We start from the raw sequence: 21,423 nt of genomic DNA on the forward strand, positions 1-21,423 counted from the left end.
AGTCCCAAAGAGTTGGACACGACTTAGCGACTTCACTTATGCATCTTCTAACAACAACTGCTTTATTGACTAAGCCAAAGCCTTTGACTGTGTGGATCACAATAAACTGTGGAAAATTCTGAAAGAGATGGGAATACCAGACCACCTGACCTGCCTCTTGAGAAACCTGTATGCAGGTCAGGAAGCAACAGTTAGAACTGGACATGGAACAACAGACTGGTTCCAAATAGGAAAAGGAGAACATCAAGGCTGTATATTGTCACCCTGCTTATTTAACTTATATGCAGAGTACATCATGAGAAACGCTAGACTGGAAGAAACACAAGCTGGAATTAAGATTGCCAAGAGAAATATCAATAACCTCAAATATGCAGATGACACCACCCTTATGGCAGAAAGTGAAGAGGAACTAAAAAGCCTCTTGATGAAAGTAAAAAAGGAGAGTGAAAAAGTTGGCTTAAAGCTCAACATTCAGAAAACAAAGACCATGGCATCCGCTCCCATCACTCCATGGGAAATAGATGGAGAAACAGTGGAAACAGTGTCAGAATTTAATTTTTTGGGCTCCAAAATCACTGCAGATGGTGATTGCAGCCATGAAATTAAAAGACACTTACTCCTTGGAAGAAAAGTTATGACCAACCTAGACAGCATATTCAAAAGCAGAGATATTACTTTGCCGACTAAGGTCCATCTAGTCAAGGCTATGGTTTTTCCAGTAGTCGTGTATGGATGTGAGAGTTGGACTGTGAAGAAGGCTGAGCGCCGAAGAATTGATGCTTTTGAACTGTGGTGTTGGAGAAGACTCTTGAGGGTCCCTTGGACTGCAAGGAGATCCAACCAGTCTATTCTGAAGGAGATCAGCCCTGGGTGTTCTTTGGAAGGAATGATGCTAAAGCTGAAACTCCAGTACTTTGGCCACCTCATGCGAAGAGCTGACTCACTGGAAAAGACTTTGATCCAGGGAGGGATTGGGAGCAGGAGAAGAAGGGGACGACCGGGGATGAGATGGCTGGATGGCATCACTGACTTGATGGACGCGAGTCTGAGTGAACTCAGGGAGTTGGCGATGGACAGGGAGGCCTGATGTGCTGCAATTCATGGGGTTGCAAAGAATTGGACACGACTGAGCGACTGAACTGAACTGAACTGAACTGAAGGACAACTGAGGGAACTTTTCTGGCGGTCCAATGATTAATAAGACTTTGGTGCTTCCACTGTAGGGGGTGGGGGTTCCGTCTTTGGTTGAGGAATTAAGACCCCCCTGTATGCCATCATGGTCAACAAGAGTCCGAAATGCAGTACTTGGATGCAATCTCAAAAACGACAGAATGATCTCTGTTCGTTTGCAAGGCAAACCATTCAATATCATGGTAATCCAAGCCTATGCCCCAACCAGTAATGCTGAAGAAGCTGAAGTTGAACCATTCTATGAAGACCTCCAAGACCTTTTAGAACTAACACCCAAAAAAGATGTCCTTTTCATTATAGGGGACTGGAATGCAAAACACTTGGAGTAACAGGCAAATTTGGCCTTGGAGTATGGAATGAAGCAGAGCAAAGGCTAATAGTTTTGCCAAGAGAACGCACTGGTCATAGCAAACACCCTCTTCCAACAACATAAGAGAAGATTCTACACATGGACATCACCAGATGGTCAACACCGAAATCAGATTGATTATATTCTTTGCAGCCAAAGATGGAGAAGCTCTATACAGTCAACAAAAACAAGACTGGGAGCTGACTGTGGCTCAGATCATGAACTCCTTATTGCCAAATTCAGACTTAAATTGAAGAAAGTGGGGAAAACCACTAGACCATTCAGGTATGACCTAAATCAAATACGATTATACAGTGGAGGTGAGAAATAGACTTAAGGGACTAGATCTGATAGAGTGCCTGATGAACTATGGAATGAGGTTCGTGACATTGTACAGGAGACAGGGATCAAGACCATCCCCTTGGAAAAGAAATGCAAAAAAGCAAACTGGCTGTCTGGGGAGGCCTTACAAATAGCTGTGAAAAGAGAAGTGAAAAGCAAAGGAGGAAAGGAAAGATATAAGCATCTGAATGCAGAGTTCCAAAGAATAGCAAGGAGAGATAAGAAAGCCTTCCTCAGTGATCAATGCAAAGAAAGAGGAAAACAACAGAATGGGAAAGACTAGAGATCTCTTCAAGAAAATTAGAGATACCAAGGGAATATTTCATGCAAAGATGGGCTTGATAAAGGACAGAAATGGTATGGACCTAACAGAAGCAGAAGATATTAAGAAGAGGTAGCAAGAATACACTGAAGAAGTGTACAAAAAAGAGCTTCACGACCCAGATAATCACGATGGTGTGATCACTCACCTAGAGCCAGACATCTTGGAATGTGAAGTCAAGTGGGCCTTAGAAAGCATCACTACGAACAAAACTAGTGGAGGTGATGGAATTCCAGTGGAGCTATTTCAAATCCTGAAAGATGATGCTGTCAGAGTGCTGCACTCAATATGCCAGCAAATTTGGAAAACTCAGCAGTGGCCACAGGACTGGAAAAGGTCAGTTTTCATTCCAATCCCAAAGAAAGGCAATGCCAAAGAATGCTCAAACTACCGCACAATTTCACTCATCTCACACGCTAGTTAAGTAATGCTCAAAATACTCCAAGCCAGGCTTTAGCAATACACGAACTGTGAACTTCCAGATGTTCAAGCTGGTTTTAGAAAAGGCCGAGGAACCAGAGATCAAATTGCCAACATCCACTGGATCATCGAAAAAGCAAAAGTTCCAGAAAAACATCTATTTCTGCTTTATTGACTATGCCAAAGCCTTTGACTGTGTGGATCACAAGAAACTGTGGGAAATTCTGAAAGAGATGGGAATACCAGACCACCTGACCTGCCTCTTGTGAAACCTGTATGCAGGTCAGGAAGCAACAGTTAGAACTGGACATGGAACAACAGACTGGTTCCAAATAGGAAAAGGAGTACATCAAGGCTGTATATTGTCACCCTGCTTATTTAACTTCTGTGCAGAGTACATCATGAGAAACGCTGGGCTGGAAGAAGCACAAGCTGGAATCAAGATTGCGAGGAGAAATATCAATAACCTCAGATAGGCAGATGACACCACCCTTATGGCAGAAAGTGAAGAGGAGCTAAAAAGCCTCTTGATGAAAGTGAAAGAGGAGAGTGAAAAAGTTGGCTTAAAGCTCAACATTCAGAAAACGAAGATCATGGCATCTGGTCCTATCACTTCATGGGAAATAGATGGGGAAACAGTGGAAACAGTGTCAGACTTTGTTTTGGGGGGCTCCAAAATCACTGCAGATGGTGATTGCAACCATGAAATTAAAAGACGTTTACTCCTTGGAAGGAAAGTTATGACCAACCTAGATAGCATATTGAAAAGCAGAGACATTACTTTGCCAACAAAGGTCTGTCTAGTCAAGGCTATGGTTTTTCCTGTGGTCACATATGGATGTGAGAGTTGGACTACAAAGAACCGAGTGCCGAAGAGTTAATTCTTTTGAACTATGGTGTTGGAGAAGACTCTTGAGAGTTCCCTGGACTGCAAGGACATCCAACCAGTCCATCCTAAAGATCAGTCCTGGGTGTTCTTTGGAAGGACTGATGCTGAAGCTGAAACCTTAGTACTTTGGCCACTTCATGAGAAGAGTTGACTCATTGGAAAAGACCCTGATGCTGGGAGGGATTGGGGGCAGGAGGAGAAGGGGACAACAGAGGATGAGATGGCTGGATGGCATCACCAACTGGATGGACATGAGTTTGAGTGAACTCCGGAAGTTGGTGATGGACATGGAGGCCTGCCGTGCTGCGATTCAATGGGTCACAAAGAGACATGACTGAGCGACTGAACTGAACTGAAACTGTATGCCAGGAGGCATGGCCAAAATTTTTTTTTAATTTAGAAAAAAAGAAAAGTAAGATCATTTTCCTACATAAGCACAATATATGATCAAATCCAAGAAAATTAATAATTTATAATAATATTCATATCTATCTCCCCATTTGTCCCCCCCAATTCCTTTTATAACCACTTCATCATTTTTTTCAAACCATGAGCTGTAATCGGTTCTTTTTTATTCTAGAAAAGCCTCCCTCACTCTCCTTTTTATTTATTTTTATTTTTTTGGCTGCACTTCAGTGGTTCAGACAGTAAAGAATCTGTTCAATCCCTGGGTACGGAAGATCCCGTGGAAGAAGGAAACGGCAACCCATTCCAGTATTCTTGCCTAGAAGATTCTATGGACAGAGGAGCCTGGGGGGCTCAAGTCTATGGGGTCACAGAGTCAAACATGACTGAGTGACTAACACACACACACGCAGTGGCCAATAGGGATCTCATTTCCCCAACCAGGAATGAACTGGCTCCCCATGCAGTGAAAGCAAGGAATCTTAAACACTAGACCACCAAGGATGTCCCCACAGTCTCCTTCTTAAGTCACTGAATTTTGTCAGGACTCAGTCATCTTGTAGAACCTTCCTCTTTCTGGATTTGTCAGATTTTTTTCCTTTATGATTAGATTCAGCTTAAGCATTTTTTGTTAGATGTGTGTACCTCTCTATTACACTTTATAAAGGACACATAGCTTAGATTTTCCTGCTGTTAGTAAAGCTAAATTTGATCACTTGGTTGGGTGGGGCATCACTCCATTTCTACATTTCAGACATCTAACTGTACATTTTCCTTTTGGTATTTGGTAAGTAATCTGAAAGATGATACTCTGAAGCCATATGAACTTTCTATTCCCAACAGTCACACAATCCTTCCCTGAATCTGATTATGTCAGCAGTTATAAACGATGATTCTCTATCATGGCTCCTTCATTTTCTCTGTTGTTTGTTTCACTATGAAATCCAGGTTTTTTAAAAATTATTAAGCATTTTAAAATTCATTATTACACACTCCATTACCATCATAATTCTACTTTTTAAGTAGAAATGTATTTGCAGAAATTAGCAACAGTACAAAATATTGATATTTTTGAGAAAGCTGAGTTGGGTAAATCAATAATTAAAAACTCTCCCATGGGTCCATGGACTTCTTTTGAAGAAGTAAATCACTGATAATTGACATAGTCATAATGATGCTGTCAACACAAGTGAGCAATGCAGGGGGCATTTACTAAAGAATAAGGAGGACTTGTCATGTTGATTTGGGCCATTAATAATCAATGTCCATTTATATCCTATGAGTATTCTGGACTTTTTTTTTTTAACCAACATAATTTTTGTTGATGCTGATGCTGGGAGGGATTGGGGGCAGGAGAAGGGGACCACAGAGGATGAGATGGCTGGATGGCATCACTGACTCGATGGACATGAGTCTGAGTGAATTCCGGGAGTTGGTGATGGACAGGGAGGCCTGGTGTGCTGTGATTCATGGGGTCGCAAAGAGTCGGACACGACTGAGTGACTGAACTGAACTGACTGAAATGGTTCCAAGTTTGGCCAGTGGAAACCACTATAACCACCTGGGTCTCTTTGACGTATCCTGTTAGCCCTCAAGTGCTTCCCTGTTTTGATGAACCCAAGTTCACTTTATCAGCCCTTTTGGTTTCCCCAAATAGTTATTAATAACTCCTACAATCTAATCCTTCTTTTTCTTTTCCCCAAGCCTGATGCCAAATCTTTGCTTCCCTTTGCACTTGTTTCCATGAGGCAAAGAAACAGTGGAGGATACTTTTGTGAGCAACTGTTTTCAAAGGTAAATAGCAGAGTTCTCTCTCACACACACACACAAATAAAGTTAATAATATGGAAATAGTCCCGTAGCTGCAACTGGGTGTGCTGTAAGAAGCATTCTATTCACACTCGGCCCACAGCATCCTTACTTTTTATTTGTATTTACATAGTTTGCCAAACCTCCTGGAAAATGTGAGACTATTTTTGGATGTGAAGTGATGACCATCATTGAAAATTTCCCTTTCCTGTGGATGTAGTGTATGTGAACCAGATCAAACCTCAGCCCAGGTCAAGTATGTCCACTCTCCAGGACCTGGCCCTCTCAGCTCAGAACTTAATGCAACTCTGGCAGCGGCTTGGAGCAGGTGTACCACTTCAACCCAAAGAACTCCTTTACACGGCTTCAGGTTGCTCTGTTCATCACCATTTCCTAAAGAGGTCTCCTGACCACTGTTCTAGGTTAGGCCTTTAGGATGGACTCAGTTGTGTCCCCTCCAAAATTCACAGGTTGAAGCCAAAACCTCCAACGTGACTATTTGGAGACAAGGCGTTTACAGAGTAAGTTTAAATGAGGTCATAACCGTTGGGCCCCTAATGTGATATAACTAGTTTTCTTGGATCTGAAGAATAGGCTTCAACAGAGAACCAAGAACTCTTCTGGAATCTGTTTCACAGATTCAAAATCAATTCTTTCCTCTTAGGGAACAAAAATGCAACCATGTAGTTTAAGGCTACCCAACATGGAATCTTAGCCACCTCATGTTTTTAAAGGGTATGACTGTGAATTATCCTATCTTATTCACTGCCCAGAATAAACTAGAAGTGTGTGCAGACCTCTGACCTGGCCTCTTTACACAGGCTTCTTTCCAAAATTCTACCTAGTACAGAAATGTTGAAAAAACTACCTTCAGAAGACCAACTTCTAACAAGAATTCAGAACTAAAACAGCTTTTAATAGTCTTTCATATTGAATCTGGGTCTCCTGCATTGCAGGCAGATTCTTTACCACCTGAGCCACTAGGGGAGCCTAATAGGTATTTAGTAAACAGTTTTAGACATATTTTACAATAAACAAAAAGCTTCTGCTAAATGCCCTTGTGTGTATGAACATATCATGAAATCAAAACGCAAAAACTTCAAACATTTAAAACTTTATTGCTGGAATAGCAAACTTCATAAAGACACCTTTTGAAAGTACATAGACAATGACAAGCAAAATAAACAGGAAACTCTGATGGAAGAAAAGCAAAGATTGTTACTATCATGCATATACAGTCGAACTAATACCAAACCAAACAGGTACAGTGAAGAGTATATGGGGTCATGGGTCATGCAATCCAAGGAGACTTATTCCAAACGTTTGAGTTTCAGAGGGGTTCTTTTTTGGGGGTGGGGGGGTGGGGGTGGGTAGGGTAATTTCCTCCTAATACATAAAATAGAAATATTTAGATGAGAAGCAGACTGATGACTATAAGGTCAATTTTATTTTCTTCTCCAAGCATAGAAATCTATATTATTGGCCAAAAGAAGTTCAAGAAGCAGTGATCAAAAATCTAAACACAGAAGAGAGGAAACAAACTCTAGATTCAATCTGTGCTATCCTTATAACCAACTATCACTACTTCATAGATACTGCGTCCAGTGTGTTACATTAGTTCAGATGAGCTAAGAAGAGAAAAAGCCAGAACAGCCTCTACCATGTATTTCCGCCCCCCTCCCCTTGGCTATGTTTTCTGAAGCCTAAAAAGTTCTATCACTATCCGGCAAGCACGTGGTTTGCTCTTTCTATTTTTGAATACAGTGAAAATTCATATAAATGAGCGCCAAGGTCTAGCCACCTTTCCTGCTGATCATTAGTGCCCGATCGAGCTGCTGCTAAAGGAGTAGGAGTAAGAGTAGGAGGAGTTCCCTGTGGCATCGAAGCTTCCTCTCCGGGACCCACTGCGGGAGCCGGAGCGGGAGCCCGAGCGGGAGCCTGAGCGGGACCCAGAGCGGGAGCCGGAGCGGGAGCCCGGGGCAGAGGACATGTTGTAGGGGCTAGGCAAGCCCTTGGAGGACACAGAGGCGGCCTCCAGCAGGCGCAGGCCGGTGACATCTTCCACCATGGAGCGGTTGATGGCATCCTTGTAGGATATTTTCAGCTTGGTTTTGGGGCAGGTCAGGATCTTGCCATAGGTGCTGGTGTCTTGCAGCCTCTGAGCTGCCCGGCCGTCGATGTACCCCTTCCTGATGGCTTCCTCCATGCTTATCCTCCCTTGTACTTCGGGGTCCACCAGGCCCCCCGTGAGGTACTGGAACTCCAGGAAGCGCTGGCCGGCCTCATAGGGAAGCCACTTTTCCTTCACCGCCTCTGCCGCCGACATCTTCTTCTTGCCCTTCACTCCTTCAAAGCCAATGAAGGCTTTCTGAGCGGGCTTCAGCCTGGTGGCCATATCCTGGTCAATCAGGCCCTGGGAGACTGCATCCTGGAGAGACAGCTTCTGGCCCGTGGTCGGGTGGATGATGCCGCCCGTGCAGGCCTGAGCCTCCAAAAGCCGCTGCCCGCTGATGCTGTCAACGATGCCCCGCTCTATCCCTTCCGAAATGGAGATCTTCTCCAGGTTTTCCGTGTCGAAGATGGCTGCAATGGGGCTGGATTCTTCCAGGGGCTCAGACAGGGAGCTGCTTCTGATGGTTAAATTCCTGACGCTGGAGATGGTGGAGATCTTACTGACGGTCTCGTGTCGGGAGCCGCCAAAGACATCATCGCTGAGGCCACCCCCGGTGCTGCTGCTGCTGCCCACGCCGCCGCCCACGCCGCCGCCCACGCCGCCGCCCACGCCGCCGCCCACGCCGTTCTTCAGGGAGATCATATCGGCGAACTGAGTGAGGCTGAGGCTGCCCGACCGGTACTGCTCGAAGAACTTCCTGTCGATGAGGCCCTTGTCGATAGTGTCTTGGATGTCGTACTGACTGCCTGTCTTCCTGTCCACCAGGACCACCCGAGTGGAGCCGTCGGAGCCGGTGATGGTTATTTCCTCCCACTCGCACTCCTGCTCACACAGCTCTTTGAAGGTGTCGTAGTCTATGAGGCCCTTCTTGTAGGCCTCCTGCACCGACATCTCCTTGTTGGTTTCTGGGTCCACGATGACCACTCTGCGCTTCCTGAGGGTGTTCTTCTGGGAGGTCTGCACCTGTTTTTTCTTCTCTTTCAGGGGAAGGAGACAGAGGCCAGTTTCCTCATCTTTGATGCACCTTTCTTTCAGCTGCAGATACGTAAGGTTTTCTTCAGTGTTTGGGTCAAAGAAGCCTTTGGTATCGTCACTTGGATCTGAGAGAATCTCACTGAGCTCCTCGTTGAAGTAGCCCCTCTTGTAGGCGATGTCGACGGGCAGGCGATGGCTCTCCTTCGGGTCGATGATCCCGCCAGTTGCAATCTGCGCTTCCAGCAGGCGGATGCCGTGGCCCTTTTCAATGAGCTCCTTGTTCATGGCTTGGAACAAGGAGATGATGTTTCCTGTTTCAGGGTCATTGTACCCAGTGACGGCTCGTTCTGCAGACAGGAGCTTCTCTTTGAACTCGATGCCCACCAGGCCCCGTTTGTAGGCTTCCTCCACTGGTAACCTCAAGTTGCTCACGGGATCCACGATGAAGCCAGTTGCTGCCTGCGCTTCCAGCAGCTCCAGGGCGGTGCCGGGGCGGACCAAGCCGATTTTCATGGCCTCGTAGATGCCGAGCTTCTGTTTCGTGGTCTCGTTGTAGATGCCGGCAATGCAGCTTGAACCCTGGAGGAAGTCCTTAATTCTCTCGCCAACCTCGTCGTAAGAAATCTGACCCGACTCCAGTTCGTTGACAGTGGACGGTCTCAATATGCCAGAGTCGACCAGCTCAGAGACGGTCACGGGCTGTCTGATTCCTTGGAAGGACATGCTTCTTTTCTGCACTGACAGCAGGAGCAGTCCGGTGTGTGGTTCGATTCTGCACCGCTCCCTCAGCTGCATGTAACTGACCTTCTTTTTGGTGACTGGATCCACGAAGTTCTTCTGACTATCCCGGGGGTCGTTCAGGGAACGATACAGATCTCTGTCAATCAGCCCGCGGGCCAAGGCCACATCTTTCGGCAAAAAGACGCTGTTCACGGGGTCCACCACGCCCCCCGAAGCGATCTGGGCTTCCAGCAGACGCATTCCAGTCTCTCGATCAATCAGATTTTTCTTGATGGCCTCTGACACAGACACGGTCTTGCCGGAAAATGGGTCATCAAAGCCGGTGACTGCTTTCTCTGCCGTGTAGATCTGCTGGCGGTCGTCAAAGTCGATGAGGTCCCGCGCGATGGCATTGTCCACCGTCAGCTTCTCGTTCCTGTGGGGGTCGATTATACCACCCGTGGCTGCCTGGGCTTCCAGGAGCATGACTGTGGATTCCGGGGTGATCAACTTCTTTCTCTTGGCCTCCACCAAGGAGTACTTCTCCTTCGGGGAAGCGGACGCCCCGGCAATGGCTCCCGCTCCCCGAAGGAAAGGCTGGAGCTCCGAAGCGACTTCCTCCACGGACTTCTTCCCCTTCAGCAGCTTGTCCAGGGTCGCCCTGTCAATCAGCTGGCACTCGTGCAGCTGCATGGCTGTCACCTTCTTCCTCAGCCCGTCGAACACCAGCTTGGAGGAGTCCACGGACCACTCGTACTCGGTCTGGGTCTCGCGGTGGGACCCGTAGGGGCGCTGCTTGAGCCTGTCGATCTCCCTCTGCAGCCGGCAGCGCTCCGTCTCCAGCTGGGACTGCGTCTCCCGGCTGGAGTCCTCCAGCTTCCGCCGGCACCTCTCCTCGATCCGCTTGATCTCCGCCTGCAGCCTTTCGATCTCGCTCCGAAGGCTGTTCTTCTCTCTCTCGCTCTTCTCTCGCTCCGACTCGATCTTCCTGATGGCCTCCTCCTTGCGGGAGTACTGCGTCTTCCACTGGTTCAGGTCATTCTGGATCTGCTGTTTCTCACACTCCAGGCGCTGCTTCACCCTGCTTTCCGCCTCCAGAGCTGTTTTGGAACGACTCAGCTCCTCCTCCAGCCTCTGCAGCCTGGCCTTGTCTTGTTCCAGGACTTTGATTTTCACCAGGAGGCTCTCCCTCTCCTGCACCACCTGAGTGCACTGATTCTTGGATTCCTGAATCCTATTAGATGCCTAAAATGCAAAAAGAAAGAAATGGAAAAAAAAAAAAAATGGTTTCATCACATCGTAGGACTATCACCATTTCACCTCTTTTCCTGTATTTGTACAACGTATAGTTACTTATTTGCCCTTTCCCTCTTTCCTTAATTGTACTGTTATTTTATCTTACAAGTTCGTGGAAAAAAAAAAGTCTGAACATATATGTTGCCACTTTGATAAATGGCTTCTATACTTACTATACTTTTCCATAGGAGATACGAGCAGTTGTATGCCTGGTTTACTCTTAATGGTAATTATGGTTTGAACAAATATGGTGAATTTTTTTCCAGGTTATCACACCTGCTGTACCTACATGCCACCTGTTACAGCTATATTGACGTGTTTAATAAAGCTATACAAATCTATGGACACATCCACCCCTGCACCCCCAGCCCCACACAAATATTGTTTACAGAAGTCAAACGTGTTAGAAGTTCAAGAAGTGTTAAAATTAGGGGTTAAAAGAAAAGCCAGACAAAAAGAAACATATTAGGGCCAGGATGAAAAGAGCATAGAATAATGCATGCAGAAAAATCATGAAAAGCAAGCAAGAAAAGTGATTTAAAAATTGTACAGAAAGCGTGCAATTTAACATGGCTCAAAAAGTCCTTTAACGTGGCTTTTATTTAGGAAGATTTTAACTACAAACGTAGGTCACAGCTCACAAGGTAAGAGCCGCCGTCTTCTAGAAAACAGCGTGGAACATTGAGAGGAAGAGATGTCAGCTCTTACACCCGGTGGAGGCTCGAAAGGCAGAGCCAGCGTGGGTTACAAAGAGAACACCGGTGAGAGAAGAGACGGGCCAACTGCACCGCAAGCACTCCACCGCAGGTCTGATGAGGACAGACAGCAGCAAAGAGAAAACGTGAGAGGGCTGCAAGCCTTCAGCCCGGCAGAGAGGACTGCGGAGGGGATTAGTGGAGCGGCAACAAGCGGCGATCAAATATTTGTGAATACCTCTAAGGCCTGCTTTTGGAATCTCTCAATTTCCTGTCTCAAGTTTTCCCTCTCTCTCTGTAAATCGTTAATCAGGCCCTGCAGCTCCAACGTGCGGTTGTTGCTGATCTGCAGCTGGCTCCGGAGCTCCGCGATGGTGGCGTTCTTGTCGTGGTCGGCCTCGCTGCGGCCCCGCCGGAGGTCGTCGTACTCCAGCCGGAGCTGGCGGAGCTCCTCCTCCAGCATCAGGTGCTCCTTGGTGAGGCTCTCGGTCAGCGACTGCAGCCGCTCGATCTCGATCTTGCTCTCGTTCAGGCTCCGGCTCTTGTCCTCGATGGCCTTCTGGAAGTGCTCGTTGCGCGCCTGCGCCTGCCTGACGCTCTCCTGCTCCTGCAGCAGCTGCCGCCGCAGGGCCTCAGCCTCAGAGGCCAGCCTCCGCAGCTCGTCCTGGGTCCTCTGTTTCTCCCGCAGGTGGCCGTCCAGCACGTCCCGCTGCTGCCGCAGCTCGTCCTCACTCCGCTTCTTCACAATGGACGCCTGCTCCAGCTGCTGGGTCAGGCTGGTGACCTTGATCGCCTGCTCCTTCAGGGTCCTCCGCAGGCCCTCCAGCTCCTCCTCCAGCTTCTTCCTCTTGGAGGAGTCTTCGGAGGCCGCCCTCTTCAGCCTGGCCAGCTCCTCCTCCGCCTTCTGTTTCTGCAGCTGCAGCTCCTTCAGGGAAGTCTGGAAGCGGGCGATGTCCTGGTCCCGGACGGTCCTCTCCTGGGACACCCGCTCATAGTCCAGCCTCAGGCGCAGCAGCTCCTGTTCTTGCACCTTCAGCTTGCTGATGGTCTCCGTGGCGCTGCTGTGAGCTTTCTGCAGCTCGCCCTGCGCCCTCTGTAGCCTGGCATTTTCATCCTCCAGGCCCTTCCTCTGGCTGGCTTCCGTCTCGATCAGCTGCTTCAACCTGTCGATCTCCTTGTTTTTGTCCTGGATCGTCTTGGCAGCGTCGTCCAGAGACTGCTTGTACCTGGCACTCTCTTCCGTCCGCATCTGCGTCACCTGCCTGAGCTCAATCTCCAGCTGCTGTTTCCGCTGCGACATCTCCAGGCCAGTGGTCTTCTGCTGATGGACGTTCTCTTCAACCCTCCTGAGGGTCTCCGTGGTCTGGGCCAGAGTGTTCTTCAGCCTCTTGACTTCTTCTGAGAGGCTCCGGTTTTCCCTGGTGAGGGTGTCTATCTGGGCCCGGTAGCCGCTGGTGTCCTCTTCTTTTTGCAGGGTGAGCTGGTGGATGGTCGTCTTGGTGATGTTGATCTCCGTCTCGAACTGGTTCTTTAAGCTGATGATTTCCTCGTCGTAATTGGCCCTTACCTTAGCCAGTTCATTTTCATATTCCCAGCGGCGCTTGGCCTCCTCCTGGAACTCAGCTTTGAGCCTTTCGATCTCCTTGTTTTTGTCCTGGATGGTCTTGGCCGCCTCCTCCAGGGACTGCTTGTGCCTGGCGTTGTCCTCGGAGCGCTGCTGGATGACCTGCTTCAGCTCTATCTCCAGGTGCTGCTTCTTCTGCAGCATCTCGGAGCCGCAGGCCTTCTGCTGCAGGGCGTCCTCCTCTGCCCGCCTCCGCTGCTCCGTGGTCTGCAGGATGCTGTCATTGAGACGGACGATCTCCTCCTTCAGATCTCGGTTCTCCCTCGAGAGCCTATCGAGTTGGTTGCGGAGGTTTTTGGAATCATCCTCTTTCTGCATGGATATCTCTTTGATGGTAGTCTTGGTGATGTTAATCTCTGTTTCATACTTGTTCCTTAAATTACTCATCTCCTCATTATAGTGGTTTCTTACCTTGGCCAGCTCATTCTCATACTCTCTCTTCCGGGCACCCTCCTCTTGCAGCAGCACTCTCAGCCTCTCTATCTCGAACTCCTTCTCCTTGATGGCCTTCTCAGACTCCATCTTTTGCCAGCCGAGGCTCTCCTTCTCGTTCTGCCGCGCTTTCTGCAGCTGGTCGTAGTCGCTCTTCTGCTGGTCAAACCTGTCCTCCACGGCCTTTCTCCTGCGCTTCTCATCCTCAATCTCATACGTCAGCCGTGTGATCTTCTCGTTGAGGTCTTTGATCTGCCCATAGCACTTGTCTAGGTTTTGCTTGGCCGACTTGCCATCCAGCTCGGCCTGTCTCTTCAGCTCCTCCAGGCTCACGAGCTTAGCTTTGAACTGGGAGCACTCTGCCTGGTATTTCTGCAGGTTCTGATCCAGGAATTTGTTCTTATTGCAGTTCTCTGAGTTGGCGTCTCGGGCCAGCCTGAGCTCCTCTTCCAGAACTTCGATCTTGGTATTTTTCAGCTGTGGAAGGGAAATCAGAGAGGGTGTTGAAAGAAACATATCTCGACATCGTAAGAAAGAAGTGGTACTTACTCCCCAGCAGACCCAGGTGCTTTCTTCACTTCTTGTTACACAACTACACACGCACACACAGACAAGCACATAAAGAATGATACAAGGCAAAAGCTACTTGGCAAAAAAACTCAAGAAATCCGTACTCTTGTCATTCTTCCATTGGGTGCTTGCATGATCTTAGTAAGGGATTTATCCTCTTTGAGTTTCAGCTTCCTTCAATATCTACAAATGAAGGAATTTCTTTCAAGACCAAAAGCTTATGATTTCCTAAATTATGCGTCCTTAATTTCCAGGCATAAAGTAAGTTTCCATATAAACTCAGCACGAGCATTAGAAATGAGAAGTAAATTCAACAATCACCTGACATGAAAAATTCAAATCCAGCGAGTCCTAGGTGTTCTTCTTAATTTAACACAAAGAAATAAAGCTAATTCCTTGACCAAACGTTAAATGAAATTCCTGGGAAAGTTTTGGCAAAGTAAAATAGCTATAATTTTGAAAATATGACCTCAGTCCATTTCGTGCAGTGAACTGGAGAATAGGACTGATACCTGATTTATGAACGAACTGTATTACACTAGAGGAAATACAGTTTTACCAAGGAGCGTCCATGTTAAAATGAGGCAGTGAAAAAAAAAAAGGGCATGTATACACTGCTATATTTAAAATGGATAACCAACAAAGACCTGCTGTGCAGCACATGGAACCCTGCTCCATGATATGTGGCAGCCTGGAAGGGAGGAGGCCTTGGGGAAGAAGAGGTACATGTGTATGCATGGGTGAGTCCCTTCACTGTTCATGTAAAACTATTACAACATTGTTTGCTAATTGGCTGTACCCCGATGCAAACGAAAAAGTTAAACCCAATGAGGCAGTAATAATTAAGTTCCATTCTATTTTCTTTTCAATCGTCCATGAAATGAAGTGAGTATATTACCTTCAGATCTTCCAAACTCTTCAGCATCTCACTTAAGAATCTGTAATAGTCTCCGGACCTTGTAAGAAGCTCTATGTACCGAGCATGCATATCTGCAGCCTTGGAGGAAAGATACACAAGGACCAGTCAATGACGTTGCATTCACAAGAAGCCCAATGCGAGCTGACCAATTCTGTTTCTAAACAGTCCAATAGTGAAATTATAGCTTAAAGAATAAGCTCCCTCTTTTCATCTGTGCTAATTCCAAAATCCAATAAAACAATAAAGTGCAATAAAACCAAGGGCCTATACCATGCATTTTATCTTCATCCCTCTAGGGTATGCCCCCTAAACCATCTGACATGGGTGATGCTCTCTGATATCTTTGAGAAGAAGTTGTCTTTAGAAATTGACTAGATATTTTCCACTTTTTAAATGGAATAAAAAACCTCAATAAACCCAGAATTTAAGCCCAGTTTCTGCAAAGAGTCTAATGTATAAATAGACTGACCCAGACTTCTCACTGATCATTTCCTAAAGCACATCTTATATTGATGATTTACACTAGAGAGAGGATAACCTATTAAACCTTTTTGAATGGAAACCCTCCAAATAGCAAGAGATGAATTCAGGGAGGGTGGGGAAGACAGGAAGGGGACAGGGAAGGAAGCAGATGCAGACGGAGGGGCAGGCTCTCAGAGAGAGGTAATGACTTATCTACCTCTTGCAGAATCACCCCAGAAGGAGACTGAATCACTGTTCTCTTGATAGGGATACTCAGCAGAGTTTCCAGTCCTGAGGTGTATGATGCCAGCTGCAGTTCATAATCCTGCAGAATAACGACGTTTCAGAAAAACATACGTAACTGACTTAAGAGGAGTCACTGGCAGCTACAATTCCAGTTTTAAATCACCACACTGTATTTCTGATGTCCAACCCCAAAGGCCATAACATGCTGCTAGTGTCCAAGCATCATATGATAGCATTAAACCAGTGGCACATCTTTAAGCTAAACAGAGATTTCTGCACACACCACCTGTCTAAAAATGAAGACCGGCCCACTACCGTAAATACTGCCAGCGTATAATGAATTCAAGCTAATGGATCACAAGTGTTTATGGTTTGTTCAGGAGAGAATACACAAAAGCCATAACTGCTGTCCTCAAGAAGTTTATCATCTTTAAAGTGAATCAGAAAATAATGTAGTCAATAATGTTCTTTTTAATGAAAAAAACACAGAACACTTCATGAATTTGCATGTTATCCTTGCACAAGGGCTGGGCTGATCTTTGTATGATTCCCATTTTAATACACATGCTGCCAACGCAAACACTGTTCATAATATTCTTGAAGAAACACAAACACGCTTTCTGAAACCAACATACCTTAATTGAATTTGCACAAAGTTCAGCAATTTTTTGAACTTCTTCTGATTTGTCTCGTTTGCCACTTATCTCACTGTGCAAGTTCTACACAGAAAAGAAAATATTTACAAATGTTCAAGTGTACACACATTTTAAAATAAATGTTTTTTCATTCTTTAACCACTGTTGTTTTTTCCCCCCCCTCAGTTTAAGACCTGTTCTGACCCCATAGTCTCACAGTTAAACCTCAGAAGATGAGTATGTTTTCTATTCAGAAAACAGAAAGAAGATCTTCAACTTCTTATGATCTAAGAGGTTATTATCTAGTCAGCGCTCGTCTCTAGTCCTGTTAACTCAATTTGTAAAGATACTTTACTATAACATAACATTATTTCTATGTTCATAATTGCATTTCTTTGTAAATATCTCAACTGCTTTTCCTCTGGGCATTATTTAAGCATTCCCCAAATGGACTAGTGGTATTAAAGATTTATCATTTCATGAAAAGATACACACACCCTGATGTTCATAAGGGCACGATTTATAATAGTGAAGAAACAGAAACAGCCTAATGTCCATCAGCAGATGAATGGATAAGGAAGATAAGGTATATATACACAAGGGAATATTGCTCAGCCATTAAAAACCCAACAAAATAATGCCATTTGCAGCAACATGGATGGACCAAGAGATTTTCATACTAAGTGAAGTAAGTCAGAAAGAAAAAAAAATACCATGTAATATCACTTATATGTGCAATCTCAAATATGACACAAATGAATTTATCTACGAAACAAAATAGACGCATAGACATAGAGAACAGACCTGTGGGTGCTGAGTGTATGTGTTGGTAGGAGACAGAGGCTGGGGATCTGGGATTAGCAGATGCAAACTTCTATATATAGAATGGAAAAACAACATGCCCTACTGTATAGCATAGAAAACTATATTCAATATCCTACAATAAACCATAATGGAAAAGAATGTACATTTATGTATAACTGAATCACTTTGCTGTACAGCTGAAACTAACACATCAGTGTAAATCAACTATCCTTCAATAAAATACATTTTAAAAAAACTTATCACTTTAAACCTCAGTACTGCTATGAAAACCAGAGGAAAATACAGCTTATCCCCAGTGAAATCTATTCAGTGACAAATCTGCTTATACCTTCTGCTCATTTAAAAATCTCATGACGGTGTTGGAATCTCCAAACTTCATGGATTCTAAGCTATCCTGGCGGCGTTTGGCATCATAGAGCCATTTGCAGAAAGTCTGATAGTTATCACGGTAATTCCTCAGTTGCTTGATTTGTTTCTCCAGGTCCCATAATCTGGTGATAATAAGAGATAATAAAATTATCAGAGCATTGCTGCTGCTGCTGCTGCTAAGTTGCTTCAGTCATGTCCGACCCTGTGCGACCCCATAGATGGCGTTGCTACTGCTCTGCAAAAGTATTAACACAGAGTTACCAGACAACCCAGCAATGCCACTGGGCTCACACTCAAGAACTGAAAACAAACATTCACACAAAAGTTAATGTGTGATTGTTTGCAGCAGCACTTCATGATAGCCAGAAACTGGGAACAACCCAAATATACATCCGATGATGGAAGAATAAACAAAAGGTGGTATAGCCGTGCGATGGAATATTATACAGTCAGAAAAAAGAAGTACTGACATGTGCTACACCATGGGTGAACCTGGGAAATGTTATGCTAAATGAAAAAAAAAAAAGTCACAAAGGACCACATATCATATCTCTCCATTCATATGAAGTATCCAGAATAGGCAAATCTATAGAGACAGCAAGTACAATGGTAGTTGTTTGGAGCTGGAGGGTTGGGAGGAAACAGGGCAAACTGCCAGTGGGTACAAGGCGTTTTGTTTTTGTCCATGCCACGCAGGTGCGAGATCTTAGTTCCTTGTGAGCGTGAGTGAAGAGTTAAGTGAAGGTTGCTCAGTCGTGTCTGACTCTTTGCAACCCCATGAACTACAGAATCCATGGAATTCTCCAGGCCAGAATACTGGAGTGGGTAGCCTTTTCCTTCTCCAGGGGATCTTCCCAACCCAGGGATTGAACCCAGGTCTCCCACATTGCAGGCAGATTCTTTACCAGCTGAGCCCCAAGGGAAGCCCTTAGTTCCCTGACCAGGGATCAAACCTGTGCCCCTGCAGTGGAAGTGAACAACCAGGGAAGTCTTCAGGGTTTCTTTTTTAGGGTGATGAAGATGTTCTAAACTCGGAATGTGTTGATGGTTACACATTCTGAACTTACTAAAAACAACTGAATTGTATACTTTCAACTGTGAATTCAAGGCGAATTGCATGGCGTGTGAATTATATATCAATAAAGATGTTTTTAGGAGGTGTTTTCAGGAGATGTTTTCAAATCCTCATTTGCAGTAAGGCATTTCTTTTGTATTAAATATAAGATTTAATTTTCACAAAATTTTGGAGAATGCTCCCTCAGAGTCACTACTCCTTTCAATAAACGGTCATAACAGGAGTTTAGGGGGCACAGAAGAGCCTGATCAGCAGCTTCCCTTATTTCCCTATGAGCCTGGAGGGTACCCGACATATGTGAGTTGGAGCCTGGCTACTGGGATGAGGTCTCTTCTACTCCCAACAAAGCTGCCAGTGTGCGAAGAGAGCACCTAGGATGCCGAAACTGACACACAGAACAAGACCTCTGGTCTCTTGTTTTAGATTTTGGCCAAGCCACAAGGCATACAGGATTTCAGTTCCCCAACCAGGGATCAAACCTACACCCTCTGCATTGGAAGCACAGAGTCTTAAACACTGGACCACCCAGGAAGTCTCCAGAACCACTGTTTTCTTTAGTGATGACTTCAAGTGCCATTATATTGGGAACAACCAAACGGGCAGAAAGCGTGGGAGGAGGCTGGCTCACCTGTAGTCTATCTGTTTATCGATTCTTTGCCAGCGATCTGTCAGCTGGGTGACCTTTTCGCTGAACTTGCCCAGGTCCAGGTCATACAGTGGATACTGCTGTGAAGTCTGGGAGTGGATCTGCTGGGCTTTCTGCAGTTCAGTCTTCATGGTGGCCAACAAGGACTTCTTCAAGTTCAAGTCATTTTTAATTTTCTGTCACAGCAGAAAAAAAAAAAAGTACAAATTAACCTCTTTCCCACTTGATGCTACACTTCAAGGAAAATATCTTTAAAGACTGCATTTCCTAATATTTGTGCTAATGATCTAGTCTGTTGTGCTAACTCAAGAAAAAAAAAAGAATTTGAAAAAAAATTGATGTGTAAGTCGGTTTAAGGAATGCTACATATCACACTCCATTCCATTCCTGGAAAATTATAAAATCTATTAATATATTTGGGCTTCCCAGGTGGCACAGCATTAAAGAATCTGCCAGCCAGGAGATGCAAGAGATACATGTTCGATCCTGGGATGGGAAGATCCCCTGAGGAAGGAAATGGCAACCCACTCCAGTATCCTTGCCTGGGAAATCCCGTGGTCAGAGGAGCCTGGCGGGCTACAGTCCATGGGATCACAGAGTCAGACAGGATTGAGCACCCACACACTAATTTATTTAATATCATATCTCAGGCTCTGAGAAGTGCCACAGTACTAGGTTCGGTTGCTAAGTCATGCTCCACTCTTTATGACCCCAGGGACCATAGCTCGCCAGGCTCCTCTGTCCATGAAACTTCCCAGCAAGAATATTGGAGTGGGTTGCCATTTCCTTCCCCAGGGGATCTTCTTGACCCAGGGATCAAACCTGAGTCTCCTGTGTCTTTTTGGGCAGATTCTTTACCGCTGAGGCATTGGGGAAGCCCACCCCAGTACTATAGTACCAGCTTAACTAGGCTTAACTCACATTCCCCAGGCTAATCTCACTACAAGCGACCTTCTCAGGTAGGTCCTGCTAACGTGCTCTGGACAACAGCGTTCTGGGGATAACAGCTGATGTCAACCACATGTGGCCAACAAAATCCAGTAATCCTCCAAAGTCATGAAGACATAGCGAAGCTTTATCACTGGGGACTAAGTGTTCCTGCATTTTTTTCCGAAATAAACCGGGCTGCTGTTAAAACTCCTCTTATTACCTTGAGTCCACAGCGGTAAGCCTCCACTTTATCCAGATCTAGGCACACAGTCTCCTCTTCTGTAAGTCTGGCCTCGTAAACCTTCAACATGTCTTCTGTCTGGAGAATGGCCTGCAGGAGGGCTCTCATGGCACATAAGCTGTTGGGAGCCAAAAAGGCAGATAAAGTTGCCGATGACACAATTAGACTTTGGCTCTTGTCACTCTTCACAAAAGGGAACGATATTAAAGCAGAGAAAAACTGATTTTGCTTATTTTGGAAACAGTGCAGCAATGCATTTTTCCCCCCCACTTTCATGATTCAGAACACCACTTTGCATTAATGGAAGAATGCTAAGCTCTGGCCTGAAGAGGCTGCCTTTGTTAGAAGAAACACCGGAGTTCAGAACAGAGGGACTGGAGCCCTAGGCTGGAGGATCCTCTCCCAGAAGCACAGAAAATGTGAGTCCCTCATGAAAAGACAAACCACAGGCAACCAGCACATAAAGCAAATGGAGTCTCACAAAATGAAGGTTGAGAAAAGCCGAATATCTGAGGTCAGTGTCGGTCGTGTTTACCTATTTAAGTAGCCGTCCGTCACGCCGTTGATATTTTCCAGTTTCTGAAACAATCCAAATACCTCATTCTGCAAATAGCAATATTTTTCCGAGCCTCTGAAGTTGGCTAGCATGTCCTTCAGCTGGTTGAGAACTTGAGCAATGGCTTGAGAATCATTCTGTATGCTCTGTCCAGAAAGAAGGAAAGCGCCTTTGATTTAGCTGTATGCCTGTCACCATCCTTCGTGCCCTCAAAAAGCCCACAAAATGTGAATGATTCAAGAGAGAGTTGACCCTTCCTGTCCTTCATCAGGGAGGCCTTACCAGCACTGGGTTGATCAACCCTCTC

The 21,423-nt window shown here is 45.7% G+C and overlaps 1 protein-coding gene and 1 non-coding gene across 4 annotated transcripts in view; both read right to left on the bottom strand.

Moving 5' to 3' along the window:
* Positions 1-7,023: 7,023 nt before the first annotated feature.
* DSP (desmoplakin) overlaps positions 7,024-21,423 on the bottom strand; it is a 43,458-nt gene continuing 29,058 nt past the window's right edge. Inside the window, exons 16-24 of one of the 3 annotated variants that reach the window (XM_068994063.1) lie at positions 21,096-21,262; positions 20,540-20,678; positions 19,372-19,565; positions 17,628-17,790; positions 16,475-16,558; positions 15,811-15,918; positions 15,111-15,209; positions 13,622-14,119; positions 7,024-10,840 (exon numbers count right to left, since the gene is read on the bottom strand). In XM_068994063.1, the coding sequence (XP_068850164.1) occupies positions 7,544-10,840; positions 13,622-14,119; positions 15,111-15,209; positions 15,811-15,918; positions 16,475-16,558; positions 17,628-17,790; positions 19,372-19,565; positions 20,540-20,678; positions 21,096-21,262 (4,749 nt within the window). In that variant the 3' untranslated portion in view covers positions 7,024-7,543. Of the gene's footprint in view, positions 10,841-11,824; positions 14,120-15,110; positions 15,210-15,810; positions 15,919-16,474; positions 16,559-17,627; positions 17,791-19,371; positions 19,566-20,539; positions 20,679-21,095; positions 21,263-21,423 lie in introns of all 3 variants that reach the window. The other 2 variants (XM_068994062.1, XM_068994061.1) reach the window with 2 other exon arrangements.
* LOC138069878 (U6 spliceosomal RNA) lies at positions 16,319-16,422 on the bottom strand. Its single transcript, XR_011144141.1, has one exon. It is a non-coding gene; the product is annotated as a U6 spliceosomal RNA (small nuclear RNA).

Source organism: Capricornis sumatraensis, chromosome 22, assembly GCF_032405125.1.
Source record: "Capricornis sumatraensis isolate serow.1 chromosome 22, serow.2, whole genome shotgun sequence".
In the NCBI taxonomy this organism is placed as follows: Eukaryota; Metazoa; Chordata; class Mammalia; order Artiodactyla; family Bovidae; genus Capricornis; species Capricornis sumatraensis.